Source organism: Canis lupus, chromosome 7 (assembly GCF_011100685.1).
Source record: "Canis lupus familiaris isolate Mischka breed German Shepherd chromosome 7, alternate assembly UU_Cfam_GSD_1.0, whole genome shotgun sequence".
NCBI classification, from domain to species: domain Eukaryota; kingdom Metazoa; phylum Chordata; class Mammalia; order Carnivora; family Canidae; genus Canis; species Canis lupus.
Window position 1 is genome coordinate 20,308,531 of NC_049228.1, and position 27,803 is coordinate 20,336,333.

The 27,803-nt window shown below is 37.3% G+C and overlaps 1 protein-coding gene across 7 annotated transcripts in view; it reads right to left on the reverse strand.

The window, feature by feature from the left end:
* AXDND1 (axonemal dynein light chain domain containing 1) overlaps positions 1–27,803 on the reverse strand; it is a 106,376-nt gene that overhangs the window by 47,397 nt on the left and 31,176 nt on the right. For 6 of the 7 annotated variants that reach the window (XM_038542357.1, XM_038542359.1, XM_038542354.1 and 3 more), the window contains 7 exons: positions 15,079–15,219; positions 14,066–14,170; positions 8,911–9,031; positions 6,903–7,004; positions 5,870–6,033; positions 4,349–4,424; positions 1,857–2,091 (listed from right to left, as the gene is read on the reverse strand). In XM_038542357.1, coding sequence (XP_038398285.1) covers positions 1,857–2,091; positions 4,349–4,424; positions 5,870–6,033; positions 6,903–7,004; positions 8,911–9,031; positions 14,066–14,170; positions 15,079–15,219 — 944 coding nt within the window. The remainder of the gene's footprint in view (positions 1–1,856; positions 2,092–4,348; positions 4,425–5,869; positions 6,034–6,902; positions 7,005–8,910; positions 9,032–14,065; positions 14,171–15,078; positions 15,220–27,803) is intronic. The other variant, XM_038542356.1, reaches the window with a different exon arrangement.

The following is a 27,803-nucleotide window of genomic DNA, read 5'->3' on the forward strand; positions in this document are numbered from 1 at the left end:
ATTAATAAGCTGTTTCTAAAATTCATATGGAATTGCAAGTGATCCAGAATAGCCAAAACAATCAAAATATGAAAAAAGTGGGACTTCTCACACTTCTCAATTTTAAAACTTACTATAAAGCAACAGTAAACAAGATAGTGTGGTACTGGCACAAGGACAGACATCCAAATCAATGGAATAGAATTCAAAGTCCAGAAATAAATCCATACATCTACGGTCAACTAATTTTGACAAGAGTGTCAAGACCATTAAATGTGGGAAATACGGTCTTTCTAGCAAATGATAGTGGGATAACTGGATATCCACATGCAAAAGAAGCCTTTACCTCACACTATATACAAGAAATTAACCCAAAATGGTCAAATACCATCATATAAGAGCAAAAACTACAAAACTCTTAGAAGACTACCTAAGGGTAAATTTCATGACTTTCAAATTGGCAAAGGAGTCAAAGACATGGCCCTGAAAGCACAAATAAAAAAAAGAAAAAAGTAGATAAATTGGACTTTGTCAAAATTTAAAATTTTTGCACTGCAAAGGACACTATCAAAAAAATGAAAAAACAGCCCACAGAACCAGAGAAGACTATTACAATTCATATATCTGAAAAAAACTTGTATCTAAAAGTATATAAAGAACTCTAACAATTCAATAACAGAAAGATAAATAACCCAATTAAAACATAGACAAAGGATCTGAATAGACATTTCTCCAAAGAAGAAATACAAATGTCTGATAAGCCTTAAAAAGAGCTCAACATCAGTAGTCATCAGAAAAACATGAATCAAAACCATGATGAGACACTATTATACACCCACTAGAATGGCTAGAGTCAAAAGGTCAGATGACAATCATGGCAAGGATGCAGCGAAATCAGAACCCTCATACACTGAGGGTGGGTATTTAAAACAATCCAGCCTCTTTGAAAGCAATGTAACAGTCCTCAAAAACTTAAAGATAGAGTTACTAAAAAAAAAAAAAAAAAAAAAAAGAGTTACTACTTGACCAACAATTCTACTCCTAGATATATATCTAAGAGAAATGGAAACATATTTCCATACAGAAATATGTAAACAAATGTCTATATTAGCATTATTCATAATAGCCAAAATGTGGAAACAACACAGAAGTGCTTGGGCAGCTCAGTTGGTTAAGCCTCTGCCTTTGGCTCAGGTCATGATCCCTGGGTCCTGGGATAGAGCCCTGAGTCAGGCACCCTGCTCAGAGGGGAAACTGCTTACCCCTCTCCCTCTGCCCACTCCCTCCACACTTGTGACCTCCCTCTCTCTCAAATAAAAATCCTTAAAAAGAAAAAAAAGTGGAAGCAACATAAATGTTCATGAATGTACAAAATGATAAACAAAATGCAATACACACATACAATGGACTATACTTCAGCCATAAAAATGAACAGAGTACTGACAAATGCTAAAACATAGGTGAACATTATGCTAAGTGAAAAAAGTCAATCATAAAACATCATATACTATATGATTCCATTCATATGAAAGTCCAGACTAGAGAAATCTACAGAGACAGGAAGTCAGAGATGAGAGGTTAAAAGGGTGATTGCTAATGGGTACAGGTTTTCTTCTGAAGTTTATTTTGATGAAAATATTCTAAAAATGACTGTGGGGATGATGGCACACATCTATGAATGTACTAAAAATCATTGAATTATATACTTTAAATGGGGAGTTGTAATGCATATGAATTATATCTCACTGCTTTATTTTGCTTGATTTTTAAATGTAGTATTTTAGTAATTAGATTTTAAATATTAATTGTATTACAAATAATAATCACTATTAAAATGCTTTATGATGTCAAAGCAACATTTCATTGTTTTTTCTTACCATTATCCCCATTTATTCTTATTTCAAATTCTTTGTAGAGTCTTCCTATGGTTTTTGCAATTTCTTTCATATGCTGTTGCTCTGGTGGCATCTCCCCCTCCATACTTTTATGGCGACCCAATATCCCAAATCCAATATCTATCCAATTTTCCTGTAAATGTTTAATAATCTTGAGAGAATCATATTTTGACATTAGAAAATCCCCAGTAAATTTGTCTTTATCTTCATTCAACATCTAGAGAATGAAAGGGGGTGAGGAAATTAGACGATTATTCACTAATGATTTCATCAGTCTACCCAGATCCTTACTTCCCAGTGACTGCCAATCATTTTAGAATTATATATCCTATTATTATTTGTTTATACCATTTTTATATGACATCACTTTATTTTCAAAATTAAAGTGAATTTAAGTTAATTAAATACTCTGTAAGATAATCCATAGTGTACCAGATGATAATAATTGTATTAAATCCCATATGAGTAAAAAGTGAATGAAGGCAAATAAGGACCAGAGAACTGAGCATGTTTAATTACTACCTGCTTTGGTGAGGATATAACATATTTATTTATGTGACCCTGCTCTACTGGGAAAGTTGCTAGAATGTATATGTTTTGTTTTATTTGTCTAGACCCAAGTCCAAGTCCTATAACAAAGTGTAATTCACATATTTATCATTCAGATAATGAAAACAAATCTCCTATGCTTCAGAAACAGTAATCAGTACAGGGAAGCAATGCAGCACAACCACTAAGGGCAAGGATTTTGGAGGTGGAGAGACCTGATCCTGCCACTCACCATTTATAGGCAATTTAGGCAAGTGACTTAACATTTCTAAGCTTCCCTTTTGCATCTGTGAGATGGGGATTATAAAACCCGTATCCTTTGGCTGCCATGAAGAGTAAGTATGATAATGTGCAGAAGTGCTTAATGACTGAGAATTATTAATCTTAAATAAAGCAGCATAATTTTTTTCAAACTTATTAATGCAATGTCAATATTGCCAGATAAACAGTAAAATCACTAAACCTGCTATATATAAACAGGACAACAAACATCTTCAGTTCTGAGAATATTCTACTCAAGTCATTCCAAAACAACAAGAAAACAGCTTCTAGGGATCTGGAGGATATTTCATCAGGCCCTGAGTCTGATATTACCTTGGAGGTATTTCAATCTCACATATTTTCCTTTGTCAGACTGCTAATACATGATAGTAATTTGATTAGTGAAAGCTATTTTCAAAGCTCAAACTCTTTTTAAAAGGTATCATTAGGGACACCGGGTGGCTCAGTGGGTGAAGCATCTGCCATCAGCTCAGGTCATGATCCCAGGGTCCTGGGATGGAGCCCCACATCGGGCTCCATGCTCAGCGGGGAGTCTGCTTCTCCCTTTTCCCCTGCCCCTCCTTCTCTGTTGTGTTCTCTTGCTCCCTGTCTCTCAAATAAATAAATAAAATCTTAAAAAAAAAAAAATAGGGGATCCCTGGGTGGCGCAGCAGTTTGGCGCCTGCCTTTGGCCCGGGGCGCGATCCTGGAGACCCAGGATGGAGTCCCACGTTGGGCTCCCGGTGCATGGAGCCTGCTTCTCCCTCTGCCTGTATCTCTGCCTCTCTCTCTCTCTCTCTCTCTGTGTGTGACTATCATAAATAAATAAAAGTTAAAAAAATATTTTAAAAAATAAAATAAAAGCTGTTATTAATAAAGTGTAGTACATACCTACAGTGGAATATTATTCAGCCTTTGAAAGGAAGGAAATCCTGACACAGGCTACCAAACAGATGAGCCTTGAGGACATTATGCTAAAGGAATTAAGCCAGTCACAAAGGGACAAACACTGTGATTTGTCATATGGGGTCTAGCGAAGTCATATTTAGAGAGACAAAAAGTAGAATGGTGGTTGCCAGGGGCTGGGGAGGAGGAATTAAAGGGGGCTCTTGTTTCATGGGTAGAGTTTCAGTTTAGGAAGATGAAAAAAAATTCTGGACATGGGTGTGGTGGTGGTGGTTGCATAATAGTGTAAGTGCACTTAATGCCACTGAATTGTACACTGAAAAATGACTAAGATGGTAAATTTGATGTTATGTGTATCTTGTACCACAATTGTTTTAAAAGATGTTATTAATCTTAAAAGTCCAAGTTGTCCTTAAGACAAAAGCCAGGTACAGGAGAGGCACAAACATTACTTATATCAGACAATTAGAGGAGAGAATCCGAACTACCCTCACTGACACCCACGTATCTTTTCCCAGTTTTTCCTGGCAGCCTAACTTTATTTGGCTCAAAAACCTAAAATAGAACTGGAAATAAAATATTTAAATGAATTTTTAAAGGCCCCTGGAATCTCGCTGTTTTCTTTGTCTTTCATAAAATACAATATGGCATCTTTAAAGGATGAGATGCGACTCAGTTGTAGGTGATGAGTAGCAAGTTGACAAACAGCTACTCGTCAAACCATTTTGATTACCAAACGGTTTATTAGAAAGTCTTACCTTTTGCCACTGGTTGAAGTCTGGAAGGACTGATTCAAATATATTTTCTTTACTAGGATAGAAAGTGTCTCTTCTACTAGAAGGAAAAGGAGCAAGAGCAGAGTCTCAGAACCATATATAAACAAAGAAAATCATAAATCTATATACCATAGAACAGTCCTATGTTTCTCCTGAATTATTTTCAAACATGTCTTCCAGGGTCAGCCCTTCTCATAGGCAAACATAAATGTAATTTCAGGCTCCAACCAGCCTTGAGCCACCAAGTTACAGGGTCAGAGGCCATGTGAGTATTAAAAGGGTGGTCTCTGGGCCTTTGCCATCCAAATTTAGATCATCTTACAAACAATTCCTCAGCAGACAAAACAATTTGTAAATAGAAGGAAAACCTAATGAATAAGACTCAACATTTAGGTCAGGAGCCCCAAGTTCTGGTAAGAAAAAATTTCCTTTTAATATCTCTGAAGTCTCACAAGGAGAAAATTCTTGATAAACATTTCTGAAGAAAGAGAAAAGAGAATCCCTGTCCCACCTGTGCTCCTCCTAGCTAAGAGTCAACAAACAGTAGAAACAGCCAACAGCTTGGATATGTACCAGCTTCAGCTTCCAGAGCTTCCAACTCTGCTAACTCAGAAACCATAGAGGATCTGAAAAACCAAAATCTTTGTCTTCAATTTGAAATGGAAATGGTACCCAAACGTGTTTCCTCAAACAATAGACAAAGCATCTTAAAGTAATAATAATAATTAATAATAATAATAATAAACAACTTAGAAATCCCTGAGTCAAGCCTGCATTCAAAGTTCAGATTCCCACTACTGACTGCAATTTAATCATCCAACCTTTTTTTTTTTTTTAAGATTTTATTTATTTATTCATGAGAGACACAGAGAGAGAGGCAGAGACACAGAGAGAGAAGCAGGCTCCTCACAGGAAGCCCCATGTGGGACTTGATCCTGGTCCCGGGATCACACCCTGAGCCAAAGGCAGACACTCAACAACTGAGCCACCTACAGGTCCCTAATCATCCAACCTTGACTTACTACTTTATAGGTGGCCTTTTCCATTGACAGATTTCTCTAATTGTTATAAAGTACGATATCCAATCAAAATCAATCTACTTATAATGGCTACCCACTGATTCTATTTCTCTGCACATAAACTATACTACAGAAGATGCAGATGGATCTAGATATTCAGGGATTGCAGTAATAACAACATAAGTTGATGTTATTTTAAAAAGAGAGAAAAGAAAGGAAAAGAAAAACAGGTGAACAGAATGGAGGCAGCAGCAGGTGTGTAGGAGGAGCAGGATGGACCACAGAGATGGTTAGCACCAGAAACCACAAAACCACTTAAGCCCCTGGCAGGACTGCAGCCTTGGAAGGACTGCTAGTGACTCCAACAAATCAATGTTAGAGTCATCACAAGAGAAAAAAGAGGCAGAGAAAAAGAGAGAAAGAATTGAACTGAGTTATCAGATAAGACACAGTATAATAAAAAACACAATTCTTGTAGACCTACCTCTCATTTCTGAGTAACTCCTGCCATTTGCTAAGGCCATCCTTAACAGTTTGCAATTTCTCCCTTGTAGACTCTTCATTTTGTTCCACTTCCTTTTTATATTTATTCATTAAGCTTCTCCATTTCTGTGTCAACTTGTGCAGTAGTGCAAGGTCTGCAGTGTCCTAGATAATGTGCATGGAATCAAACCACTCATTCACGTATTCATGTAACAAATACTTATTAGTATACACTAATAATATTAGTGTATTAATATTCTAGTACTAGAGACATCCATAGAAAATGGATCAAAATTGAGAAGATATTCCTCTTTCAATATATCATCAGTACCACCACATGGTTCCTTTGTTGGTGGATTTTCCATAGCACATAAAATACTAGAGACAAGATTTTTTTTTCCTTTGCAACATAAGCCAAATTTTCCCACAGGAATTTCATGGGAGGTAGTATGGTACATTGGAAAGACAGGAATTTCAAAGCCAAACAAAATCAAATGTGAATCCTAGCCAATTCTTGGCTATGTAACCTTATGGGATGTTATTTAATTTATTTGGGATTAATTTTTCTTATCCATAAAGACCCTAATATATATCTCACAGGATTGTTAAAGAAATGAAATGAAATGACTAGTGTACATGGTATGACTCCAGAAACACACTAAATGCCACTTCTCTCCTTTTCAACAAACTATGCTTATTGAATTTTTGCATAAAATGTATCAAGAATACCATTATTTCAATGAATACAACTACTTATATTTCTTAGTTTAAATACTAACAAATAGAATAAGTATATAAATAACATTTGCAGTATTAACTTAGATAAATTGCTTAAATTGCTTTAATTAGACTGAAGACAAATATAAAGAAGGGCATTTATCATATTTCCTTAGATTTTTCATTCTGCTCACAATAAAGCATAAATACAAAACTATATTCAAAATTAATCTATAAACTTAGCAAAGATTTCTTATAGCTTCAACCCTCTAAGGCTGGAGTCTCTTTTCCCATAACTTAAGTGAATTGAGCTTTACCTTGGTTGACAGCAGTATGATGAAATGCTTAGCAAATTTATTCCAAGCTTTTTCATTGAGGTAAAGTCTTTTAGCCAATATGACTCTATTTTTTTCAATTACCTATGAAAAAAGTACTAAAATGAGGAATCTAAGACATAATATGCCACTGGAATTTATTAAACCCAAACCAATTTCATGTATCAATTTTTCATTGAATCATTAATTCAATCACAATTTCTTATTTAAATCATGAGCTAATTTGAATTACAAATTCATGTTTTCTAAAACTACTAAACTAGGGTGTGCCTGGGTGGCTCAGTGGTTGAGTGTCTGACTTTGGCCCTGGTCGTGATCCTAGGGTCTTGGGATCGAGTCCTGCATCAGGCACCCTGCAGGAAGCCTGCTTCTCCCTCTACCTATGTCTCTGCCCCTCTCTCTGTGTCTCTCGTAAATAAATATATAAAATCTTTTTTAAAATAAAGTAAAAAAATAAAACTACTAAACCGGAATCAAACTGAAGTATATAGCAGAGGTTCTCAAGCAACCTCATTTCAAAACATTTTATTCTCAAAAATTAGTGAAATCTTCAAAGAGCTCTCATTTATATGCATTATACCTATTTGATATTCATGGTATTGAAACTTAAAACTGAAATTATTTAAAATATACATTTGTTAATTCACTTAAACATAACAATAAATCCATTACATATTAACATAAATAGTATTTTTATGTACTCATATGCAAATGAGAGTGAAAATGGCAAATAACATCTTAATATTATGATGAAACTGGTTCTTACTTCATGAAAGGGTCTTATATATTCCCAGGGGGTCCTTGGACAATACTTTGAGAACCACTGGAATGTCGATCAATATATATAGTCATTATATAGTCATTCAATGAATGTTCTAGACACTGTGCATATAGTCACAAACAAAAGAGGCAAAGTCCTTTTTTCTAGCTGTCACTCATTTTCTGTTGGAAGGACTTTTAGGGATGAGCTAACACAAAACCCCCAGCAATTCAAGGTATTTTCCACAGAAACTGCTACAAGGAGTCAGTCTTCTATTGTTTAAATACTTCTAGAGTGAAGAAATTCACTTGTCTTCTTTACTCCTACTGAAAATTCCTAGATCTAAATATATAAGTTTGCTATCATGGTTGTTTCCTCTTGACATGTCATTTTAAAATTCTGTATCAGGATGAAACATTATATCCTAGATGAAGTCTGAGTATTCAAGAGGAAAATGAGATAGAAGTTTGCATCTGTTGAGGGTCATAATTTGCTCTTAATACTTAGTAAACACCAAGTCCCAGGTGTGAGAATAGGCAACCAACCAGCAAATGTTTCAGAAAAATAGAACATTGTGGGACTATGCTACTTCCATAAAGAATTACATTAATTGGGGACACCTGGGCATTTCCATGGTTGGGTGTCTGCCTTTGGCTCAAGTTGTGGTCCCAGAGTCCTGGTATCGAGTCCCCCATCATGCTCCCCACAGGGAGCCTGCTTCTCCCTCTGCCTACATCTCTGCCTCTATCTCTGTGTCTCTCAAATAAAATCTTAAAAAAAAAAAAAAAAGAATTGCATTAATGGCCCACAGACTGCCATATTTTAACTCCTTTGTCATCCTAGATGCCAATGTAATAGATCCAAAGTAATATAATCCTAATATGGTTACACTCTGTGAAAAAATACAGCTTTTCCTAGTTTATTATTAGTATAAATTACAATTGAAAGTTTTAACATGTTTATAAATAATAGAAAAAGCATCCTTGCTCATATTTCATAGATCTGGTAAGAAAAAGAGCCCTTAAGGGGGCAATAGTCAGGTACTTAATAGAGAAGAAACAAAAGAAAAAAAAAAGTAACTTCTTTTTGAAGGCCCGTAATAGCTACATTATTCATAAACTAAATATACATCCTCGTTTTTAAAATTTTTGTCTATATTATTGAAAATTGTAAAACAAAATTTAGCCAAAAAAGAAGACTACAATTTATTATGATTCCAGATAAACCAACCTTTAGGGCCAATTCATATGTGGCTGAGCTCCAGAGATCTCTTTCTGCCATTAACTGTTTAATATCACATTCCATCCTTTCTCTTTGCAATGTGTATAAATCATGGTATTCTTCTACAATCCTAAAAGAAAAATTAAAAAGTATATACAGACTTTGCTTTTGAGAATTCACATTTATTGGATAATTATTTTGATATTGAACATTTAAAAAAACAACAACTTTGTTCTAAAATAGGCAATTTATGGGGTCTTTGGTGGCTCAGTTGGTTGAGCAACTGCCTTTGACTGAGGTCATGATTCCAGGGTCCTGGGATCGAGCCCCACATCAGGCTCCCTGCTCAGCGAGGAGCCTGCCTCTCCCTTCTCCTCCTCACTTGTGCTCTCTCTCTCTATTTCTGTCACTATCTCTCTCTCTCTCAAATAAATAAACTCTTTAAAACTAACTAAATAAATAAAATAGGCAATTTGTTCCTTTAAAATTCATCATAAAGTAATCACAGCATAATTGCTAGATATATTAATAACACTAATATCCAGTAAAATAGAAGAAAAAAACAGTCACATTTCATTTATAAATCTTATAATAAAAGTCTGAAAGTAAAAAATTCAATATATTGCTCCTTGTGCTAAATGCTTTTTTCTTAATATTATTCACTATAATTTTCACATGATATTCCAATAGAATAACAGCAGTATATCTAATAAAAAAATCTGAATACAAAATGGAATGGGGGTTCTTTATTAAACACACAAAGCCCAGTAATTATGAGCCACTATTCCTTTAAATTATATATAATTAATATAAGATTTAAAGAAATTCTCTACCAACCAACCAAAAGACTAATAATCAAGTAAATGCCTTTTTCTTAACTATCTTTTCTTCATGTTTACCAGAACATACGTTTTCCTTCTAACTTACACTGAAGCTTAGAATTAAATTAGAATTAAAAGTGCTTTAGAGATAATACAAACACAGACCTATAAAGGGGTAGCATTTCACAAGCCCTTTGAAACCCATTCTCCTAAGGAATACTAACTTTGCTAAGAATAAAAGACCCATGATGTAGAATTCTTCTAATTTTGGTGAAAGCTAGAAACCACAAGCATCAGTTCTTGAAAGCCTTCTTTTTGGAGACTTTCACTTGTTTAGAGTAACTAAGAAAAATTAATCCTCCTAGGTGTCACATAGGTGAATACACATATGAAAATTCAACAAGTTATATACCCTTACAATTTATGCAAATTATTGCCTGAAATTAGATACTGATCTTTCTTTTCAGGTAGGCTCCGTGCCCAGCATGGAGCCCAGTGCGGGACCTGAACTCAGAACCCCAAGATCAAGACCTGAACTGACATCAAGAGTTGGAAGCTTAACTGACTGAGCCACCCAGGCACCCCAGACACTGATTTTGAAAAGAGAATTAGTGACCCCTGGCTTTAATAGTAAAAGAAAAAAATTCAGAAATAACCTCAATGTCCAATAGTAAGGGATTGGCCAAATAAAATATATGATCTAGCTCTATGATGAAAACACTCTGCAGCTAATTAAAGATCTTGTTGCTATTAATACTTTGGTACATGGGAAAATTTTTCATGTTGTAACAAGATAATCTTAATGATAAAATTATATATTCAGTTTGATCTCATTTGTATAAAAAATACACAGAAGTAAAAAAAAAGAAAAATATATCAAAATATTAATACTGTTTAATTCTGAGAGAAAGAATTAAAGGGTGCTCTTTATTTCCTTATTTGTTTCTATTTTCATAATTTTCAATAAAATGATGTTATTTTTAAAAGTATTACTAAAAATTTCTAATCATGAAAAAAAATCCAACACCATCCTACTTCAGACTTTCTCCTTTTCCTTCCCTCTCTCTCTGGTTTTAGATGTACTCATAATAGACATTAGCACAAAAGAAGTTCTAACTTATTTTTTTTAATTCATTAACAAATATGTTTAGTGCCTACTTAGCGAGGTACTGTTCACAACAAAACTTTGCCCTTATAAAGTTTATTCAGAAAAGATTATCAACAAATAAAAAAGTAAAACATATTAAGTAGTGATAGTGCAATAGATAAAAATCAATCAGGGAAAGGAGATTGAGAGCACAAAATGTGTTGTGGCTTTAAATGGAGGCAGTATTTCAAGCAAGAGCAAGTGATCAGTTGTGACAAATGCTGTGGGTAAGTCAAATTAAATGAGGTTTGAGAAGTAACCTTTGGATTTTAGCAACATGAAAGTCACTGGTGACTTTGACAAGTGCACCTTGGTGGGTTAAGGGGAGTGAAAGCCTGATTAGAGTGGGTTTAAGTGACATAGGGAGGACCAGGAGTGAACACACTAAGTATGACAACTTTTTGAAGACTAATAGAAGCAGGGTAGGAGGTAGGAAATGGGGCCATAGTTAGAAGGGGATACACATGTGGTCCTAAGAGACTTAGGAGTCTTTTTGTTTTTTGGTGGTTGTTTTTGAGATGGGAATAATTATATTTGTATACTAATGGGACTAATCAAGAATAGAGGAAAAAATTAATGATACAGGAAAAAGAGGGATTTTGTGCTGAAAATATCTTGAGTAGGTATGAGGTACTTTATTTTTATTTATTTATTTATCTATTTATTTTTTACAATCTTGAGGTGTTTTATTTGCTTTACATTTATCAGGCCATGAATTCATAGGGAATGGGTTCCAGCAGTTCAGGCTCCTTTCCATTGTTTCTCACGAAGAGACCATTGCTTCTCTGGGTAGGGCAGGATGGCACTTCAGTTGGACCCAAATACCTTTCTCTTTGGTTTCCTTCTTTTTCTGATTATTTTCCTTCACACGCTTCAGAAAGCTATCTCAGCTCTTTGAGTGTTTAATATGCTCAATGCGTACATTAATTCTCTTGGCATGGCAAGAATCTGGCCCTTAACTTGTTTGTCTATAACAATGCCAACAGCATGCTAAGTAACATCGTGGACTTTTCCAGTTTTGCCATGGTAACATTTGTGGGGCATTCTTTTTTGAACAGTGCCCATTCCCTTGATGTACACAATATCATCTTTCTTGTAGAGTCATATGTATGTGGCCAAAGGAACAACTCTTATGTTTTCTAAAAGGCCTAGAGAACATATAGCAGGTACCTCTCCTCTTTCCCTTTGTGTTGGTCATTTCGACGAATTACTGAAAGATGGCGGTTCCAGCCGGAAGGAAGCTATGGGAGGTACTTTAATAGTACACACATGGAAAGATTAGCCTCAGAAGAGAAGAGACAGTTGGTCCACAGTAAAAGATGGGAAGATAAAATTTATGAGCACAGATGCAGGTGGGTGGTTAGATGTAGGGGTGAGAGTTCTCTTCCTTTTGCTTCTACTTTTTAGAAGCAAGGTCATTAGCTCAGAAAAAGGTCATTAGCTCAGAAAAAGGATGGAGAGATACTAATAGAGAAATAAGGATAGAAAATAAAGTATAAAATAGTTTTCTACTAAGACAAAAGTGTGAATCAGCTACAGAAACCAGAAGTATATTCAGTGCACAAAAAATGATCAAGGTATCCTTCTCTTTCTAGTAAGGAATAAAATAGAATAAAAATAAGAATATATCTCTGAATTTAGATTTTGTATACATTTGTATTTTTCTTGAATGGTCCTAGATTGGATACCAGTTTGGACAATACAATGTAAAATACATTTGAGGAATAATTGGGAAAATTTGAATATGACTTGGGTAACTTAGGAAGTAAAACTTTACTGAAAAGGGTAGTGACTGTCCACTAAAAAAACAAACAAAAAATTTAAAACCAGGCTGTATAACAGTATATATAATACAATGTAAAACAATGAATGTGTGCATATATACATAGTAAAAAAGGATATACACTAAGGCATGTGTAGCAGTAATCTACGGTGGTAAAACTGGTATTTTTAATTCATTTTTGCTTGTTTGTATTTACTTTACCTATAAGTCACATATATTACTTTTATGATAATACAATATTATTTTTAATCAATTATATAAGAAAAATTAAAAATACAAACAGATATGTCATTTGATATATTCCCAAGAGCTTCCTAGTAATCAGAACTCTAACCAAAAATGAACTAGAATAAAGGTCTACAGGCTGTGGCTTTAAATACAATCCACCATTTGTGTTTTGTATAGAACATGAGCTAAGAATTTTTAGATTTTAGTTTTTTATATATTTTACTTTTTATATTTTAATGGTAGAAAAGGAATAGAATAACAATATTTTATGACACATGAAAATGTTATACCTTCAAATTTCAGTGTCAATAAATAAAGTTTTTTGGGAACACATCCATGTTCTAGTATTGCTCTTACCTGCTTTTACACTATAGTGGCACATATTACGAAGGCAGAGTTGATTGAGTAGTTGCATAAGAAACCGTATCTCTTTTTAAAAAAAAAAAGGGGGGGGGCAGATAATGCCTGAGCGGCTCAGCAGTTGAGTGTCTACCTTTGGCTCAGGGTGTGATCCCGGGATCCAGGATCCAGGATCAAGTTCCACATTGGGCTCCCTGCATGGAGCCTGCTTCTCCCTCTGCCTATATCTCTACTTCTCTCTCTGTCTCTCTCATGAATGAATAAATAAAATCTTAAAAAAGAAAAAAAAAAAGAAACCATATCTCATCATCTGACCCCTTACAGGAAAATTTGCTAACCCCTAAAAAAGGATAAAAACATTAAGATCTTACTTGATTCATTAAAATATAAAAAAGAATTAGATTCGCACTACTAATTAGGAAATTGCAAACAAAAACTAGATACCTTTTAATATCCATCAGAGACTGATAAAAGATATGGACAAAAGGGAAATCTCATACACTGAGCATTTGGCAATAGCTAGTAAGACAAGGCTATGCATAGCCTATGACCCAGTAATTCCACTTCTAGGGATACACCCCTGGTAAATTCACACAAGACATTTATAATATGTGTATTAAACTGTGCCTGGAGGAGTTAATATATATACTTATTAAAAGTCATATATATATATACATATATATATATATGTGTATATATATATATATATATAAACTCCTCTAGGCACTATTGTAATTAAAAACTTCAAATGTTTCTATAAAATTTTGTTTCTTCAAATAAGGTATGAAGCATGTAGGACATAATGGCTAACATTTGGTAACTCACTTAGCATTCTTTTCAGCATCTAGAAGAGCTTGTGCTAAATCCTTGTGGGCCTTCTCTGCTTCCTTTGTTAATTTCATGTCATGTGCCCGAACCAGACACAGCTCCCTGAAATAAAACAAAGAGATTTTATATTCATAGTTGAAGCCTTCCAAAAAGTTGCAACCCAGAAAAATTAGATTTATACTCAGGAATCTTCTCAGTTATATTTACATTTCTTCCTAGTTTTTACACCTTATAAACCAAATCAAGAAACCTAGTGTACAGTTGGATGGAATTCTATCAGGTTCAGCAGTGGAATCAGGCTGGCTAGAAAGAACGGAAAGATAACGTAAGTGATCCTCTAGAATGGAGAGAAGACAAATGCTAGCAGGCAAGGCCACAGGGCTGCTCCATCTCATCCTCTGACATGCTTATCTTATCCTCTTCATTCTTGCCACGACTCATCTTGACACAGGTTAGATGATCACTAATCTTGATTGCTATATAACACTTATACTATTTGGGATTTAAACCTTAACAACCGTAATCATGGCACTGCTCTGTAAACATGATTAGGATCAACACCTCAGGGGCAGCCCGGGTGGCTCGGTGGTTTAGTGCCGCCTTCAGCCCAGAGCCTGATCCTGGAGTCCTGGGATCAAGTCCCATGTCGGGCTCCCTGAATGGAGCCTGCTTCTCCCTCTGCCTGTGTCTCTGTCTCTCGTGAATAAATAAATAAAATCTTTTTTTTTTTTTAATAAATAAAATCTTAAAAAAAAAATCAACATCTCAGTCCTGGAAGAAGAACAGGAATCTTTTCCCTGTCAAATATACATAGAGCACTGGTTTTGTGTTAACCTGTGTAACCCGTATCTCTACATCTATATCTAGTCCTTTGTTTTCTTTCTAAACCCCCAAAAGGAAAAATGAGAGTCCTCACTTTTAACCATTCTACTTTTCCTAACTGTTTTTTATTCTCTTTAGAGACATGGTTTTGACTTGTGTTTTGTGTTTAAGATAATCACCGATTTTACCTGGTCAGTTCTTCAATAACATTCTTAAAATTGTATAGTTCTTCTAAGATGCGCTGGTCCATCATTCGCTGAGTTACCAAGTCTTTGTAGAAATCAATCATCTGCCGGGCAATTTGGTCAAGCATTTGTACATACCGCTCTCTGCATGAGAAAGAAGACAAGGTATCATGAAAAGAAAGAAAAAAAAAAAAAAGGAAAAAAGAGCCAGAAAATATATGAGAAAAAAAGGAAAGGTAATGTTAGGGAAAGAAATAGTAGACACTCATAAAAGATATGCAAGAAGAACAAGATAGGAAAAGAAAGGGATCTAACATATGTATTCCTGCCATGCTCACACAAGTCAATGAATTGTGGAGGATTTTAACCAGAGTCATAATCATTTGGAATATAATGTCTGAAATGTAAAACAAAATGAGGATTCTTTTATATCTTCATGTAAATTATAAATTCTATGAGGATAGAAACCATGCCTTATATATTTATACAGATAGAATGGGATTTCTTACAAATAGTTGAATTCATGAATAAAACCACTTTTCTCAAGCTGGTTAAATGTAAAAAGACACCAACTGTTCAAAAATGAACAAAGACCCTAAATTCAAAGAAGTTATTTCTTTTCGTTCTGAATAAAACCAAATATTTGGAAGTAATTATAAATGATAAATTACATATATCATACTGAGCAGTCTTTATTTATGTTAAAAATGATCTAGGTGTTATATCCTAAACCTGAGACCACTGAATTATAGTATCTTTGAGTTGGAATGGTGGTTTAATCTCTCACCCATAACAAAGAATTATTCAGCCCTTGATTAAACACTTAAAGTTACAGAGAGTTTATCAATCCAATATGCAGTTCATATACTGAGAAGTATGAGGTTTTTTTTAGGATTTTATTTATTTATTCATGAGAGACAGGGAGAGAAAGACGCAGAGACATAGGCAGAGGGAGAAGCAGGCCCCATGCAGGGAGCCTGACGTGGGACTCGGTCCTGGGTCTTCAGGATCACACCCTGGGCTTGAAGGTGTCGCTAAACCGCTAAGCCACCCGGGCTGCCCAGAAGTGTGAGGTTTTTAAAAGATTTTATTTATTTATTGGAGAGAAAGAGGAAGAACACAGAAGGAGAGGGAGAAGCAGACCTCAATAAGCAGAGAGGCTGACATGGGGCTCCATCCCAGGACCTTGAGAACATGACTTGAGCCAAAGGCAGATGCTTAACCGACTGAGCCACCCAGGCGCCCCTAGGAAGTGTTGATTTTAAAAACACCTTCCTTAGGACTTCCCCCTCCTAGAAATACAAGGAAAAAATACTCTGAAGGGTCTTCTTATTATAATACAACTAGATCCATGACAGAGCATACTTTCTGAAGCGTTATTGGGCTTGCAGGAAAAAAATACAAGTCTCTAGTCTAGGGGCAACAAACAAAAACAAAATACAACAAGCTAACAACAGAGTGGGAGATAGTTATCAGTATACATTAGGCAAACCCAAGGTATGGCTACCCCAGTAAAAACAGCAACACTGGGAGGAAAGGATAAGATGGCAGAGTAGGAAGATTCTGAACTCACATCCTCTCATGGACACACCAAGGCTACAACTATATTCAGTGCAACTTATATAAGAAAGACCAGAAGACTAACAGAACAGTACTTCCACAGCTAAAGATATAAATAAAAAGCTACATGAAGAAGGGTAGGAGGGGCAGAGATGTGATCAAGAACCAAACCCCTGGTGCAGAGACCCACAAGTAGGAGGTGTGGAGGTCCCCACTGGAGCAAGTGGTTCAAGCCCCACACTGGGCAATCCTTGCCCTGGGGATTTGCACTGGGAAGATAACCCTCCATAACACGTGGCTTTGAAAATCAGCAGGGCTTAACTCCGGGAGAGCCAGAGGGTTATAGGAATTGAGATTCTGTTCTTAAAGGGCTATAACACAGTATCACTCACTCTGAGACCCAACACAAAGGCAGCAGTTTGAAAAGCACCTGGGTGTTGTAATGAAGGAGATTTACTGACAAATTTTAGAGCGTGTGATGGAGGGACAAGGATCTGTAGGAAATTTCTCCAAGAACAGAAGTGCTGGTAAGCACCTTTTTTTTTTTCTTTTTTTCCCCCTTCCTTCAGCCTAGATGGCCTGACACTGGTGGATGCCAGTTCTGACACTTTCTGTCTCCCTTGTTAGCACCACTGGACATATCCCAGCATTCCCTTGCAGGCCCATACTGCCCAACCTGCCCACCATGGCAATTGTCTTTCCAAGCAACTATTTTCCTGTCACACCAGCAGGTAGCCTTAGTCAGGACAGATACTTCCCCAAAGTGACTCCTGCCCCAGGGAGGGAGGGAGCCAGTGCCACCCACTGCCATGCCTACAACAGTCTGGACCTCACAACTGGCCATGCCAGGAACCAGCCCCACCTACCAGTGTACCTACAGCACTTTTGGCCTAATTACAAGAAGGTGCACACAGTCGACACAGGGATCATCCCTGGAGCACCTCGTTCTGGACACCAGCAAGTATTGCACAACTAGGCCCCACAAGATGCCTTCTACATAAGGGCACTCCTTTAAAACCAGAAGACAAAAAAAAAAAAAAAAGACATAGTTGAACTACTTAATGCATACAAACAAAAACAGAGAGAGTTAGACAAAATGAAGAGACATTTGGAACATGTTCCAAATAAAAAAAAAGACAAAACTACAGAAAAAGAACTAAACAAAACAGAGATAAACAACCTACCTGCTAATGAGTTCAAAGTAATGGTCATAAAGATGCTGGCCAAACTTGGGAGAAAAGTGGATGAATTCGCTAAGAATTTCACAAAGTAATAGAAAATATAAAAACCAATGAGAGCTGAAGAAAAAATGAAATGAAAAATACACTAAAGGGAATCAAAAGCAGATTAGAGGACACAGAATGGTTCAGTGATTCTAGAGACAAGGTAGTGAAAATCTTCTAAGCTGATCAGCAAAAAAGAGAAAGAATTTTTAAAAATGAGGATAAAGTAATGGACCACTAGGCAACATCAACTGCACTAACATTCATATTATAGAGGTCTCAGAAGGAGAAGAGAAAAAGAAAGGAGCAGAAAACTTATTTGAATAAATAATAGCTAAAAACTTCCCTAATCTGAGGAAGGAAACAGACATCCAGATCCAGGAAACACAGAGAGCCCCAAACAAGACGAACCCAAAGAGGTTCACATCCAGGCACATATTAATTAAAATGCCAAAAACTAAAGATAAAGAAAGAGTATTTAAAATGGCAAGAGAGGGGATCCCTGGGTGGCACAGCGGTTTAGCGCCTGCCTTTGGCCCAGGGCGCGATCCTGGGGACCCGGGATTGAATCCCACGTCGGGCTCCCGGTGCATGGAGCCTGCTTCTCCCTCTGCCTATGTCTCTGCCTCTCTCTCTCTCTCTCTGTGACTATCATAAATAAAAATAAATAAATATATATATTTTTTAAAAAATAAAATAAATAAAATGGCAAGAGAAAGGTAACTGGTTATGACAAGAAAATACTCATAAGAGTAGCATCCTGCTTCTTAGCAGAAACCTTGCAAACCAGAAGGGAGTGACTTGATATATTCAAAGGGCTGAAAGGAAAAAATTGACAACCAAGGATAGTCTACCTGGCAAAGTTATAACTCAGAACTGAAGGAAGGATAAGGTGTTTCCCAAACAAAAGCTAAAGGGGCTCATCACCACTAACCTGGCCTTAAAAGAAATGTTAAAGGGATTTCTTCAAGCAGAAAAGGAAAGGACACAATAAGAAATAAGAAAATTATGAAACAAAAAATTCACTGGTAAAAGCAAACATAAACTAAAGTCAATAGATCAATCACTTACAAAGTAGTATTAAGGTCAAAAGACAAAAGCAGTAAATCGATTATGTCTACAATAATTAGTTAAGGGACACATAAAATAAAAAGATGTAAACTATAATATCAAATACATAAAATGCTGTGTGGGGAGTTTAAATTTCAACAACCATCAAATTAAAATAGATTGTTAATAGGGTACCTGGGTGGGTCAGATGGTTAATCATCTGCCTTTGGCTCAGGTCATGATCTCTGGGTCTTGGGATTGAGCCCCATGTCAGGCTCCTGGCTTAGTGGGGAAACTGCTTCTCCCTCTGCCTCACCACTCAACTTGCACTCTATCTCTCTCTCTCACTCTTTTTCAAATGAATAAATAAAATTTAAAAAATAAATAAATAAAATAAAATAGACTGTTAAGGACACTTGGGGCTCAGTCAGTTACGTGTTGGACTCTCGATTTTGGCTCTGGTCAGGGTCCCAAGGGTCATGAGATTGAGCCCTGCATCAAGTTCCAAATAGGCATGAAGCCTACTTAAGATTCTCTCTCCCTCTCCTTTGACCCTCCCCTGCTTGGGTACATATGTACACTATTAAATAAATAAATAAATAAATAAATAGATAGATAGATGGATAAATGGATAAATAAATAAAATAGACTTTTAAATATGTAGGGTGTTATATATAAGCCTCATAGTCACCACAAACCAAAAACCTATAATAAATACAGAAGAAATCATAAAGAGAAAGGAATCTAAACAAAATACTAGGGGGAGGGGCAAGGTGGCGGAAGAGTAGGGTCCCCAAATCACCTGTCTCCACCAAATTACCTAGAAAACCTTCAAATTATCCTGAAAATCAATGAATTCGGCCTGAGAATTAAAGAGAGACAAGCTGGAACGCTACAGTGAGAAGAGTTCGTACTTCTACCAAGGTAGGAAGACGGGGAAAAAGAAGTAAAGAAACAAAGGCCTCCAAGGGGGAGGGGCCCCGCCAGGAGCCGGGCTGAGGCCGGGGCGAGTGTCCCCAGGACAGGAGAGCCCCATCCCGGAGGAGCAGGAGCTGCACCGACCTTCCCGGGGGAAAGGGGCTCGCAGGGAGGTGGAGCAGGACCCAGGAGGGGAGGGGATGCCCTCGGGCTCCCTGGGACAGTAACAGGCACCTGCGCCCCGGGAGAGTGCGCCGAGCTCCCTAAGGGCTGCAGTGCGCACAGCGGGACCCGGAGCAGCTCGGGGGGCGGGGGGGGGGGGGGGGGGGGGGGGGGGGGGGGGGGCCCGGGGGCAGCTCCGCGGAGGGGCTGCGGGGCGGGAGCGCGAATCCACCAGCGCAGGCTCCGGAGCACAGGGCGCCGGGACACAGCCCAGGATCCCGCCTCCCCCGGGACAGGCAGAGGCCGGGAGGGCCCAGGACAGCGAGGACGCTCCTGCCCCGAGCTGAGCAGATCAGCGGCCCTGCCCCGAGCCTCCAGGCCCTGCAGACGGAGAGCTCCGGAGTTCCTGCGGGGGCTGAATCCAGGTTTCCAGAGCTGGCCCCCCGACTAGGGCTGTTGCTCCTGGGGCCTCACGGGGTAAACAACCCCCACTGAGCCCTGCACCAGGCAGGGGCACAGCAGCTCCCCCAACTGCTAACACCTGAAAATCAGCACAGCAGGCCCAGAACACCAGCTAGACGGACAACTTCCAGGAGAAGCCAAGGGACTTAAAGTACACAGAATCAGAAGATACTCCCCCGTGGTTCTTTTTTTTGTTTTGTTTTGTTTTGTTTTGCTTTTTGATTTGTTTCCTTCCCCCACCCCCTTTTTTTCTCCTTTCTTTTTCTTTCTCTTTTTCTTCTTTATTTTTTTTTCGTTTTTTTTCCTTTTTTTTCTCTTTCTCTTTTCTTTCCTTCTTTCTCTCCTCTCTTTTTCTCCTTTTCCCAATACAACTTGCTTTTGGCCACTCTGCACTGAGCAAAATGACTAGAAGGAAAACCTCACCTCAAAAGAAAGAATCAGAAACAGTCCTCTCTCCCACAGAGTTACAAAATCTGGATTACAATTCAATGACAGAAAGCCAATTCAGAAGCACTGTTATACAGCTACTGGTGGCTCTAGAAAAAAGCATAAAGGACTCAAGAGACTTCATGACTGCAGAATTTAGAGCTAATCAGGCAGAAATTAAAAATCAATTGAATGAGATGCAATCCAAACTAGAAGTCCTAACGACGAGGGTTAACGAGGTGGAAGAACGAGTGAGTGACATAGAAGACAAGTTGATAGCAAAGAGGAAAACTGAGGAAAAAAGAGACAAACAATTAAAAGACCATGAAGATAGATTAAGGGAAATAAACGACACCCTGAGGAAGAAAAACCTACGTTTAATTGGTGTTCCCGAGGGCGCCGAAAGGGACAGAGGGCCAGAATATGTATTTGAACAAATTCTAGCTGAAAACTTTCCTAATCTGGGAAGGGAAACAGGCATTCAGATCCAGGAAATAGAGAGATCCCCCCCCAAAATCAATAAAAACCGTTCAACACCTCGACATTCAATAGTGAAGCTTGCAAATTCCAAAGATAAAGAGAAGATCCTTAAAGCAGCAAGAGACAAGAAATCCCTGACTTTTATGGGGAGGAGTATTAGGGTAACAGCAGACCTCTCCACAGAGACCTGGCAGGCCAGAAAGGGCTGGCAGGATATATTCAGGGTCCTAAATGAAAAGAACATGCAACCAAGAATACTTTATCCAGCAAGGCTCTCATTCAAAATGGAAGGAGAGATAAAGACCTTCCAAGACAGGCAGCAACTAAAAGAATATGTGACCTCCAAACCAGCTCTGCAAGAAATTTTAAGGGGGACTCTTAAAATTCCCCTTTAAGAAGAAGTTCAGTGGAACATTCCACAAAAACAAGGACTGGGGATCCCTGGGTGGCGCAGCGGTTTGGCGCCTGCCTTTGGCCCGGGGCGCGATCCTGGAGACCCGGGATCGAATCCCACGTGAGGCTCCCGGTGCATGCAGCCTGCTTCTCCCTCTGCCTGTGTCTCTGCCTCTCTCTCTCTCTGTATGACTATCATAAATAAATAAATTTAAAAAAAAAATAACTTTACAAGTTAAAAAAAAAAAAAAACAAGGACTGAACAGATATCATGATGACACTAAACTCATATCTCTCAATAGTAACTCTGAATGTGAACGGGCTTAATGACCCCATCAAAAGGCGCAGGGTTTCAGACTGGATAAAAAAGCAGGACCCATCTATTTGCTGCCTACAAGAGACTCATTTTCAACAGAAGGACACCTACAGCCTGAAAATAAAAGGTTAGAGAACCATTTACCATTTGAATGGTCCTCAAAAGAAAGCAGGGGTAGCCATCCTTATATCAGATAAACTAAAATTTACCCCAAAGACTGTAGTGAGAGATGAAGAGGGACACTATATCATACTTAAAGGATCTATTCAACAAGAGGACTTAACAATCCTCAATATATATGCCCCGAATGTGGGAGCTGCCAAATATATAAATCAATTATTAACCAAAGTGAAGAAATACTTAGATAATAATACACTTATACTTGGTGACTTCAATCTAGCTCTTTCTATACCTGATAGGTCTTCTAAGCACAACATCTCCAAAGAAACGAGAGCTTTAAATGATACACTGGACCAGATGGATTTCACAGATATCTACAGAACTTTACATCCAAACTCAACTGAATACACATTCTTCTCAAGTGCACATGGAACTTTCTCCAGAATAGACCACATATTGGGTCACAAATCGGGTCTGAACCGATACCAAAAGATTGGGATTGTCCCCTGCATATTCTCAGACCATAATGCCTTGAAATTAGAACTAAATCACAACAAGAAGTTTGGAAGGACCTCAAACACGTGGAGGTTAAGGACCATCCTGCTAAAAGATGAAAGGGTCAACCAGGAAATTAAGGAAGAATTAAAAAGATTCATGGAAACTAATGAGAATGAAGATACAACCTTCCAAAATCTTTGGGATGCAGCAAAAGCAGTCCTAAGGGGGAAATACATTGCAATACAAGCATCCATTCAAAAACTGGAAAGACCTCAAATACAAAAGCTAACCTTACACATAAAGGAGCTAGAGAAAAAACAGCAAATAGATCCTACACCCAAGAGAAGAAGGGAGTTAATAAAGATTCGAGCAGAACTCAACGAAATCAAGACCAGAAGAACTGTGGAACAGATCAACAGAACCAGGAGTTGGTTCTTTGAAAGAATTAATATGATAGATAAACCATTAGCCAGCCTTATTAAAAAGAAGAGAGAGAAGACTCAAATTAATAAAATCATGAATGAGAAAGGAGAGATCACTACCAACACCAAGGAAATACAAACGATTTTAAAAACATATTATGAACAGCTATACGCCAATAAATTAGGCAATCTAGGAGAAATGGACGCATTCCTGGAAAGCCACAAACTACCAAAACTGGAACAGGAAGAAATAGAAAACCTGAACAGGCCAATAACCAGGGAGGAAATTGAAGCAGTCATCAAAAACCTCCCAAGACACAAGAGTCCAGGGCCAGATGGCTTCCCAGGGGAATTCTATCAAACGTTTAAAGAAGAAACCATACCTATTCTCCTAAAGCTGTTTGGAAAGATAGAAAGAGATGGAATACTTCCAAATTCGTTCTATGAGGCCAGCATCACCTTAATTCCAAAACCAGACAAAGACCCCACCAAAAAGGAGAATTACAGACCAACATCCCTGATGAACATGGATGCAAAAATTCTCAACAAGATACTGGCCAATAGGATCCAACAGTACATTAAGAAAATTATTCACCATGACCAAGTAGGATTTATCCCTGGGACACAAGGCTGGTTCAACACCCGTAAAACAATCAGTGTGATTCATCATATCAGCAAGAGAAAAACCAAGAACCATATGATCCTCTCATTGGATGCAGAGAAAGCATTTGACAAAATACAACATCCATCTCTGATCAAAACTCTTCAGAGTGTAGGGATAGAGGGAACATTCCTCGACATCTTAAAAGCCATCTATGAAAAGCCCACAGCAAATATCATTCTCAATGGGGAAGCACTGGGAGCCTTTCCCCTAAGACCAGGAACAAGACAGGGATGTCCACTCTCACCACTGCTGTTCAACATAGTACTGGAAGTCCTAGCCTCAGCAATCAGACAACAAAAAGACATTAAAGGCATTCAAATTGGCAAAGAAGAAGTCAAACTCTCCCTCTTTGCCGATGACATGATACTCTACATAGAAAACCCAAAAGTCTCCACCCCAAGATTGCTAGAACTCATACAGCAATTCGGTAGCGTGGCAGGATACAAAATCAATGCCCAGAAATCAGTGGCATTTCTATACACTAACAATGAGACTGAAGAAAGAGAAATTAAGGAGTCAATCCCATTTACAATTGCACCCAAAAGCATAAGATACCTAGGAATAAACCTAACCAAAGAGGTAAAGGATCTATACCTTCAAAACTATAGAACACTTCTGAAAGAAATTGAGGAAGACACAAAGAGATGGAAAAATATTCCATGCTCATGGATTGGCAGAATTAATATTGTGAAAATGTCAATGTTACCCAGGGCAATATACACGTTTAATGCAATCCTATCAAAATACCATGGACTTTCTTCAGAGAGTTAGAACAAATTATTTTAAGATTTGTGTGGAATCAGAAAAGACCCCGAATAGCCAGGGGAATTTTAAAAAAGAAAACCATAGCTGGGGGCATCACAATGCCAGATTTCAGGTTGTACTACAAAGCTGTGGTCATCAAGACAGTGTGGTACTGGCACAAAAACAGACACATAGATCAGTGGAACAGAATAGAGAACCCAGAAGTGGACCCTGAACTTTATGGTCAACTAATATTCGATAAAGGAGGAAAGACTATCCATTGGAAGAAAGACAGTCTCTTCAATAAGTGGTGCTGGGAAAATTGGACATCCACATGCAGAAGAATGAAACTAGACCACTCTCTTGCACCATACACAAAGATAAACTCAAAATGGATGAAAGATCTAAATGTGAGACAAGATTCCATCAAAATCCTAGAGAAGAACACAGGCAACACCCTTTTTGAACTCGGCCACAGTAACTTCTTGCAAGATACATCCACGAAGGCAAAAGAAACAAAAGCAAAAATGAACTATTGGGACTTCATCAAGATAAGAAGCTTTTGCACAGCAAAGGATACAGTCAACCAAACTAAAAGACAACCTACAGAATGGGAGAAGATATTTGCAAATGACCTATCAGATAAAGGGCTACTTTCCAAGATCTATAAAGAACTTCTTAAACTCAACACCAAAGAAACAAACAATCCAATCATGAAATGGGCAAAAGACATGAACAGAAATCTCACAGAGGAAGACATAGACATGGCCAACATGCGTATGAGAAAATGCTCTGCATCACTTGCCATCAGGGAAATACAAATCAAAACCACAATGAGATACCACCTCACACCGGTGAGAATGGGGCAAATTAACAAGGCAGGAAACAACAAATGTTGGAGGGGATGCGGAGAAAAGGGAACCCTCTTACACTGTTGGTGGGAATGTGAACTGGTGCAGCCACTCTGGAAAACTGTGTGGAGGTTCCTCAAACAGTTAAAAATAGACCTGCCCTACGACCCAGCAATTGCACTGTTGGGGATTTACCCCAAAGATACAGATGCAATGAAACGCCAGGACACCTGCACCCCGATGTTGATAGCAGCAATGGCCACGATAGCCAAACTGTGGAAGGAGCCTCGGTGTCCAACGAAAGATGAATGGATAAAGAAGATGTGGTTTATGTATACAATGGAATATTACTCAGCTATTAGAAATGACAAATACCCACCATTTGCTTCAACGTGGATGGAACTGGAGGGTATTATGCTGAGTGAAGTAAGTCAGTCGGAGAAGCACAAACATTATATGTTCTCATTCATTTGGGGAATATAAATAATAGTGAAAGGGAATATAAGGGAAGGGAGAAGAAATGTGTGGGAAATATCAGAAAGGGAGACAGAACGTAAAGACTGCTAACTCTGGGAAACAAACTAGGGTGGTAGAAGGGGAGGAGGGCGGGGGGTGGGAGTGAATGGGTGACGGGCACTGGGGGTTATTCTGTATGTTAGTAAATTGAACACCAATAAAAAATAAATTAAAAAATTAAAAAAAAATACTAAAGAAAATCATTGAATCACAAAAAAAGAAAGCAAAAGAAGAAAGGAACAGAGAAGAACTATAAAAAGAATTAGAGAGGAGCCTAGCTGCCTTAGTCAGTAAGCATGCAACTCTTGATCTCAAGGTTCTAAGTTCAAGCCTCATATTAGGTATAGAAATAAAAATAAAATCTTAAAAAAAATAACCAGAAACAATTAGCAGAATTGCAATAAGTATAAACTTATCAATAATTACTTTAAATGTAAATAGACTAAAGGCTCCAATCAAAAGACATAAGGTGATTAAATGGATAAAAAGACTCCTATATGTTGCCTACAAGACACTCACTTCAAATATGAAGACATATACAAAATGAAAGTGAAGGGATTGAAAAAGATATTCTATGCAAATAGAAATGAAGAAACGCTAGGGTAGCAATACTTACATCATGCAAAATAGACTTTAGAACAACAAACATAACAAGAAACAAAGAACAGTATTACATAATGATAAAGGGCATAATCCAACAAGAGCAATTGTAGCATCTATCCACGCAACATAGCAGCATCTAAATCTTACAGCAAATATTAACAGATATAAAGGTAGAAATTGACAGTAATACACCCCACTTACATCAATGGATAGATCATTCCAGACAGAAAATCAGTAAGGAAACAGTGGCTTTAAATGACAGTTTAGAGGGACTCAACAGGTATGTACAGAACATTCCATCCAAAAACAGCAGAATACACATTCTTTTCAAATGTACAGGAGACATTCCACATAGGTCACATGTTAGGCCACAAAACAAGTCTTAAAAAAGTTAAGAAGACTGAAATCATATCAAGCATCTTTTCTGACCACAACAATATGAAACTAGAGGCTAAACAGCATGCTACTAAAAAAATGAGTCAATAGAAAAAAATTAAAGAGAAAATCAAATAATGGCTTGAGGCAAATAAAAATGGAAATAGTAGAAAAAATGGAAACAATGCTTACAAATGTTTGGGACACATTAAAAGCAATTCTAAGAAGGCAGTCTATAGTGATACAGGTTTACCTTAAGAAACAAGAAGAAATCAAAAAAATAATCTAATCTTTCACTTAAAGGAACTAAAGAAAAGAAGAAATTCCAAAGTCTGTAGAGGGAAGGAAATACTAAAGATCAGAGCAGAAATAAATAAAATAGAGACTGAAAAAGAAAAGAAAAGATCAATGAACTTAAAATCTGGTTCTTTGAAAAGATAAAGCTGATCATACCTTTAGCCAGACTCATCAAGAAAAGAAGAAAGAGGGCTCAAATAAATAAAATCAGAAACGAATAGAAGGTATAATGACCCCACAGAAGTACAAAGGATTATAACAGACTACTAGGAAAAATTACTTACCAACAAATTCAACAACCTAGAAGAAATGGATAAATTCCTAGAAACATACAATCTTCCTGGACTGAATCAGGAAAAAACAGAAAATCTAAATATATGAATTATTAGTAATTAAATTGAATCAGTAAACAAAAAATTCTCAAAACCAACAGAAGTCCAGGACCACAGCACTACAAAGGCAAATTCTACCAAACACTTAAAGAAGAGTTAATACCTATTCTCAAACTATTCCAAAAAATAGAAAAGGAAGAACTGCTCTTTCAAATTCAATCTATAAAGACATTACCCTGATAGCAAAACCAAAGACATCATACAAAAAAAGAAAATTTGAAGCCAATATCCCTAATGAACACAGATGCAAAAATCC